The sequence below is a fragment of the Tarenaya hassleriana genome, unplaced genomic scaffold (assembly GCF_000463585.1).
Source record: "Tarenaya hassleriana unplaced genomic scaffold, ASM46358v1 Cleome24, whole genome shotgun sequence".
Classification (NCBI taxonomy): Eukaryota; Viridiplantae; Streptophyta; class Magnoliopsida; order Brassicales; family Cleomaceae; genus Tarenaya; species Tarenaya hassleriana.
The window spans coordinates 86,484-92,682 of NW_010965696.1; the positions used below are offsets into that span (position 1 = coordinate 86,484).

At 39.3% G+C, this 6,199-nt stretch overlaps 2 protein-coding genes across 3 annotated transcripts; both read left to right on the top strand.

The window, feature by feature from the left end:
• Positions 1–1,572: 1,572 nt before the first annotated feature.
• LOC104815539 lies at positions 1,573–2,341 on the top strand. Its single transcript, XM_010543962.1, has one exon. The coding sequence runs from the start codon at positions 1,705–1,707 to the stop codon at positions 2,095–2,097; it is 393 nt and encodes a 130-aa protein (XP_010542264.1). The 5' UTR covers positions 1,573–1,704; the 3' UTR covers positions 2,098–2,341.
• A 316-nt stretch (positions 2,342–2,657) lies between these two features.
• LOC104815540 (serine-threonine kinase receptor-associated protein-like) lies at positions 2,658–6,193 on the top strand. 2 transcript variants are annotated; one of them, XM_010543964.2, is made up of 8 exons: positions 2,658–3,006; positions 3,387–3,773; positions 4,250–4,385; positions 4,547–4,628; positions 5,029–5,204; positions 5,302–5,439; positions 5,533–5,672; positions 5,902–6,193. In XM_010543964.2, the coding sequence occupies exons 2-8, from the start codon at positions 3,656–3,658 to the stop codon at positions 6,141–6,143; spliced, it is 1,032 nt and encodes a 343-aa protein (XP_010542266.1). In that variant the 5' UTR covers positions 2,658–3,006; positions 3,387–3,655; the 3' UTR covers positions 6,144–6,193. The 2 variants fall into 2 exon arrangements, with proteins under 2 accessions (XP_010542266.1, XP_010542265.1); XM_010543963.1 differs by lacking the exon at positions 2,658–3,006 and having other exon boundaries at positions 3,300–3,773.
• Positions 6,194–6,199: the final 6 nt, after the last annotated feature.

Consider the following 6,199-nt stretch of genomic DNA (forward strand, 5'->3'; position numbering starts at 1 on the left):
ATATAACGGCTAGGATTTTGAGGTGAGAGGAGACGATTCTTCTCCACATGGTGCCGGTGATGATGATCTCAGGTCACTCCTGCTTCTCCAAGGATCGGTGAATCGAAAGGTCAAAGATGTGTTTATTCCTCACTGCTTCTCTGAGAATCTTGGCCAGCCGAAGCTCTCTTGTTGGGCTTCAGAGAAACTGGCTTGGCACGTGCGGAATACCGGCACGTGCGAGTTGATAGCCCTTTTGCAGATCGAGCCTTGACAAAATGTTATTATTTCTAAGAAAACCCCTAAACTACACTTTTTTTTTCACGTATTTTTAGAAACAACAAAAACCCCCAGGTCCTGAAATCAGAATTTTGAAATTTTGAAATAACAATATTATAAGCTATACAAACAAACCCTACATTGGGATCTTAATAAGGTAGGTAGTATGGAAAAGAAAAAAATATTGATATGCATCCATTTATTATTCAATAAACACGTTAAAATTAAAAAAAAAAAAGATTGGCAAAAAAAATAATGATTCCAAAGATTGTGTCAAAAAATGATGAAATGGTATTTTCAATGTGAAGCAAAAAAATTGGGTCACAACACAAATAATATCTATACGCATTCTTAATGTTTAAGTTTTTTAGAATTGGTAAATTTTATACAAAGATATATATTTTTTCATATAGATGATGAAACTAAATAATAAAGATGTTTTGTTTTAAATACAAGTAACTAATACGGTTAAAAAGACAAATCGATTGCCGCAGCCCTGCCAAGTCAGACAAGGAAAATGACACGATGGAAAATAAATTAAGGGTTCGACTGGTTGTACCGCAGCGGTTGCGGTTGCGGGTGGCAACGTTTTCAAAACGTTTGATAGCGATTATAAATGATTAGTACTGACTGGTTGAAAAGTTGCTGTTGGTAGCGATTGCGGGTGGGTGCAGTTAGAAGTGAATGGTTCATTACAGTTGCGGTTGCGTTTTGATATAAATTGTCAAAAAAAAATATTATTTAAAAATAATTTTTTATAATAGTTTTAATTAAATTTTTCGTATCATTTGATTAAAATTATTTACTAAATTTATAAAAATTAAATAATAAATTTAAAATAAAAATATTATCAATTTAATTTATTTTCAAGTAAAAAAATAATTTTATTATAAAAATTATTAAAAATAATCATTATTAAACCTAAAAATTATACTATTGTATTTTTTTATTAAAATATAATACTAAAAAATAATATCAAATCATAATACTAAACAAAATCATCACCAATATATATATATTAATGTTTTATATAATTTCTAATAAAAATATTTTAGTTTATCGCAACCGCTCCGTTTGCGGGTGGCGGCGGTGCAACCAGTCGACCCCTAACTAAGCAATCATTTATCTATGAAAAGGAAAAGTGCACACTGACGTTCAACCTTATTTATCTCTTAAAGCCATGGAATCTCCTATGCCAACTTCCACCTGAATACCATGCAGCACGCAATGAAAACTTGTACATATTTTCCACATATACCCTCGGTAACAACAAGGTACAATATAAAAGTTGACCAAGGTCTTCCGAAGAGCAGGTGACTACATCTAATCATCATCTCAAACCCTAAATTTTATTTCACCCCCAATCTTCTTCCCAAAATCCCCACTTAAAGTTTCTCTCTCTGCGAATCAAATCTCTCTCTCTCTCTCTCTCCATTCTTCGTCGTCATGGCTACGATTATCTCCTGCTCCATTCCATCGACGATCCGAGCATCATCCGGACCCGGATCCTCCAGAAAACCGGACCCAAACCGCAAGAAACCAGCTTCCTCAGTTTCTTGGTGGGCACCCCTCTTCGGCTGGTCCTCCGATCCCGATTACGTCAACTCTGACAGCTCTCTGACGAGTAGGGAGTCGATTCCGGACAAGATTGAGAACTCCGAGTCGGGTCAGGATCCGGGTCGATCCGTTCAGAGATCCACGCTCGGGTGCTTCACGGAGGAGAAGGCTAAGCAGCTGCGGAGGAAGATCGCCGAGGGATCGGCGTTTCACGACGTAATGTACCATTCCGCGATTGCGTCGCGGCTAGCGTCTGACCTCTCTGGTCGGGTCGAGAAGTAAACGGGTCGGCCCGAGATCCGTACGGACCAACGAATAACATAAATTAGTTCGTTGAAATGTACTTTTTTTTTCGGTATTTCCTGTATGTTTCTGTGCGGTGAAGAACAGCTGCTTTCGGTGTTGCTTTTTTATCAGAACCGTTGGATCGCGCTTGATGTTGTATCTTGTAAACCGGTGGAATCGTATAATATCTCTGGTGTCAATAATGTCTCTGTCTAATACATATGGGCTTCTTCTCCCTGAATTCTGTTTTCAGACAAAAGCAATTCTGTCTCTGTTGTTCCACTTCAACACATGGCAGCAGTTCCGAACGGATTAGATTATAGAGGTTGCCCATAATGGCTCCGAATTCGTGATTGACCCACTTGGTTGTTGTTTGGAGATTTCTGCATAAAGTTTAAGTTTTTTTAGACAAATGTCAGTGGGTGTTGATAAAGTTTGTGTTTTGTAAGTTGCATTCTGTTCTGTGTGGGCAAATTTTGTGTTTTTCCTCTCATGCGGTCGGCATTTATGATGGGTTTCTGTTTCTTCTGGGGCAGGAACTCTACTGTCAATGAGGATTTTCTGGCTTCAATGGCTGTCCTGTCCTGTCACCTTATCTGAAAGTGAGCTGTAATGCAAGAGAAGAATAAAAGCTACATCTGTTTGCTCGTGCCTCCTTTTTGTAGCTTCAGAACTTACGCCTACTTGTTTTCCTTCTCCATCTTCCTAACATTTCCATCTCTTTTTTTTTTCTGAGGTACTTCCTCCATTCACCAATCTGAAAGTCCTTGGCCTTTGCACTGTTCTAAATTCATCCTTTACAAGAAAGATGGTTGAAGCATATGCCTTGAACCAGAAGATCAATGGCCACGTGGGCGATGAAGATGAACACACAACCAGGAAACAAAGAACAAAACCTCTGACTAGGTACAGAAAATTTCAGACACGGCTGCAGAAATATCTAGTAGTTTAAAGCCAGTACAAGCAAACGGTCTGTCATTTTTTTTTTACTTCCATTAGAAATATGGATTGTGTTTTAGGGGATTTTCCAAGGTTCCATGACAATGATGTGGGTTTTCGGGATCAAATATGAAAATATTGGGGCTTACATGTAAAGGTTTAAAACTATTGTCCACGATATGTAAAAACGAAAAGTAGCCTGGAATGGAAATCCCTTCTCTTCCGACATCAAGCTGCTGATATATAAAGAATGGAACTCTTCGTTCTCCTCTGCGATTAGCCCTTTTCTTCTTCACGTAGTTTTTTTTACTTTTTTTTCTTCTCTAATTTTGTTTTTTGGATTTTAGATCTCAATTTTTCACACGCAGCATCTCTGGAGCTGCAGAATTTTCTATCAAGCGTAGATCAATCGTAGTCTACCGTGCGGGATTCTTCTACTAATCCATGTATGTAAAGAGACAAAAGAATTAGTCAGCGTCTCTGTTCTTCGAAATTTTCTCAGAATCGCTTGGATTAGGGACCCTTTTCTTAAATCTGAAAAGGGTTGTGATTCGTGTTGGATCGACCAAGTATTATTAGGGTTCTTCTTCTTCTTCGGTGTTGTTAAATAAGAGCGATGGAGAAGAGAAAGGCCGCTGTTCCGCTTGTGTGCCATGGACATTCAAGGCCTGTTGTGGATTTGTCCTACAGTCCAGTAACTCCAGATGGCTTCTTCCTCATCAGCGCAAGCAAGGGTAAATCTGCTTTAGAATCTGTTGTTAAGATCATTTTACATTCGTGGATGAATTGGAACTGCGATTATGTTTGAACAAATAGAGAGGTTTCCGGTTCCGAATGATTTTCGCTTTGGTTGTAATAGCTGAAACCTTGATTCCCTGAGTTATGGCGAACTGGACCTTAGGATCTTTCTGGAATATTCACTGGACGAGGATTTAGTTTAATACGTAAAAGAATGACCCAAATTCGGAGGTTGTTCAAGCTCCAAGTTATCGTCTTTCTATTGGAAAATTTCATTTCGATGGGCTTTGGTGCTTCTCCGAGAAAAATCTTAACAGGGTATCCATATGTTCTGCAAGAGAATTGGGATTTTTTTTTACCTATGTAATGTTTTGTTCATGTATCATGGGTTAGGTTTGATGACTCTCTTTGTAGTTAAAAGAGTTTGTGGCTTTTCGCATCTTGACGATTATTATACTCTTTTCAATGTTAGATTCCCACCCGATGTTGAGAAATGGGGAAACCGGCGATTGGATTGGTACATTCGAAGGGCACAAAGGTGCGGTGTGGAGTTCTTGCCTGGATACAAATGCATTACGTGCTGCATCTGCATCGGCCGATTTTTCAGCGTATATTATCTATAACCTTTCCTTTCATTTTTGGGTTTTTGGATATTGTAAACGCCTAAAATTTCCACAATTTGTAAATTTCTGAATAAGTTTCTTGAAAGGAATAAAAATATTGGTCTTTGTTTTGTAAAAAATCTTCCTTTTGTATCATTCTTTTTCAGGAAACTTTGGGATGCATTGACCGGGGATGAACTGCATTCTTTCGAGCACAAGCATATTGTTCGAGCCTGTGCCTTCTCAGAGGTAAATTCTAGTAAATTAAATTGCCATGTAGGAGTAGCTATCCTGTTTTTTTGGATTTTTGGTGACTTAAGTCTTGTCATTTCAGTTTTCTGTAATAGAGTAAACCGGCCTTACTATTTAGTGGTTGGGGGGCGAATGTTACTATGAAACTGTTGTGTATCAGTGACAAACATTCTCGCAAATAAACTTCACAGAATTTAATGTTGAATGCTTTTTGGTTTTGGTTCATATAAGGACTCATGAATTATCCTCTAGATAATAAGATGTAGACTAGTAATCCAGCTTCCTTTATCTCTCCAGTGGTAGATCGTTTAATCCATGGATAATTTCGTATTTTTATACCCCGTAAAATTACAATGTAACGTAGTGCCATGTGTGCGGCTGTTGTTTGTTTTGCCAGGATACACACCTGCTTGTCACCGGAGGACTCGAGAAAATTCTCCGTATATTTGATTTGAATCGTTTGGATGCACCTCCAGGGGAGGTTGATAAATCTCCTGGATCTATCAGAACTGTTACATGGCTTCATAGTGATCAAACAATACTAAGTTCTTGCACTGATATCGGTGGGGTGAGGTACGAGCTATATATACGATGCATATAACGATCCGATTCTTTCCATCCATCAAATTTCTTGTTTCTTCTTCTAATCTGATTTTGAATCTGAATCCAGATTGTGGGATGTAAGGAGTGGAAGGATTGTCCAAACTCTAGAAACCAAGTCACCTGTCACCAGCGCTGAAGTTAGCCGAGATGGCCGGTATATCACTACCGCTGATGGGTCCACCGTTAAATTCTGGGATGCAAACCAGTAAGTTCTCAACTCAGGTAGATGAAAATCCTGTCTTGTAATAAATTTTACAACTTGGCTAAAAGTTGCCTTTGTCTCTCGACTCTCTCCCAGTTTTGGACTGGTGAAGAGCTACAACATGCCATGCACTGTTGAGTCTGCATCGCTGGAAACGAAATCCGGTAACAAATTCGTTGCTGGCGGAGAAGATATGTGGGTTCGAGTGTTTGATTTCCATACTGGCGAGGAAATCGGTAAGTGAAAATGACTCTGAGACAAACTTATCATGTTTCAGAAATTACTGTTTTTGAGAGCTGGACTTGTAATCATATATGATCTACTTCTTATTGGTCGTCGTGATTCTAAGTTAAAAATTGTTTAGTGGAGAGACTGGTTACAGTTTCTTCACTCGAGAATATCATCAAGAGCTTGAAATTCCTTGTGGGGTTCAGTTTTCTGACAGTGTCGTTTCTGAAAACATAGGATGCAATAAGGGTCACCATGGTCCGGTGCACTGCGTGAGGTTTTCGCCGACAGGTGAATCCTATGCCTCGGGATCCGAGGATGGAACCATCAGGATCTGGCAGACGGGTCCTTCGAATCCCGAGGACATCGAAGCAAGCACCGGGAGAGCAAAGCAGACAGCCGATGAAGTTGCCCGTAAGATCGAAGGGTTTCACATCGACAAGGAAGAGAGAACTGCGGAGAAACCATCCGATGCCTAAGGAGAAGAAAGACCTGGATTCTGTCTTTGGCCTCGAATTAGGGGGGGGGGGGGGGG

Excerpts from the sequence above, each read along its gene's own strand:
- LOC104815540 (XM_010543964.2), top strand. The coding sequence starts at position 3,656 with ATGGAGAAGAGAAAGGCCGCTGTTCCGCTTGTGTGCCATGGACATTCA. Across the intron at positions 4,386-4,546 it reads GCATCGGCCGATTTTTCAGC|GAAACTTTGGGATGCATTGA; the intron begins GTATATTATCTA and ends ATTCTTTTTCAG. Across the intron at positions 5,205-5,301 it reads ACTGATATCGGTGGGGTGAG|ATTGTGGGATGTAAGGAGTG; the intron begins GTACGAGCTATA and ends ATCTGAATCCAG.
- LOC104815539 (XM_010543962.1), top strand. The coding sequence starts at position 1,705 with ATGGCTACGATTATCTCCTGCTCCATTCCATCGACGATCCGAGCATCA.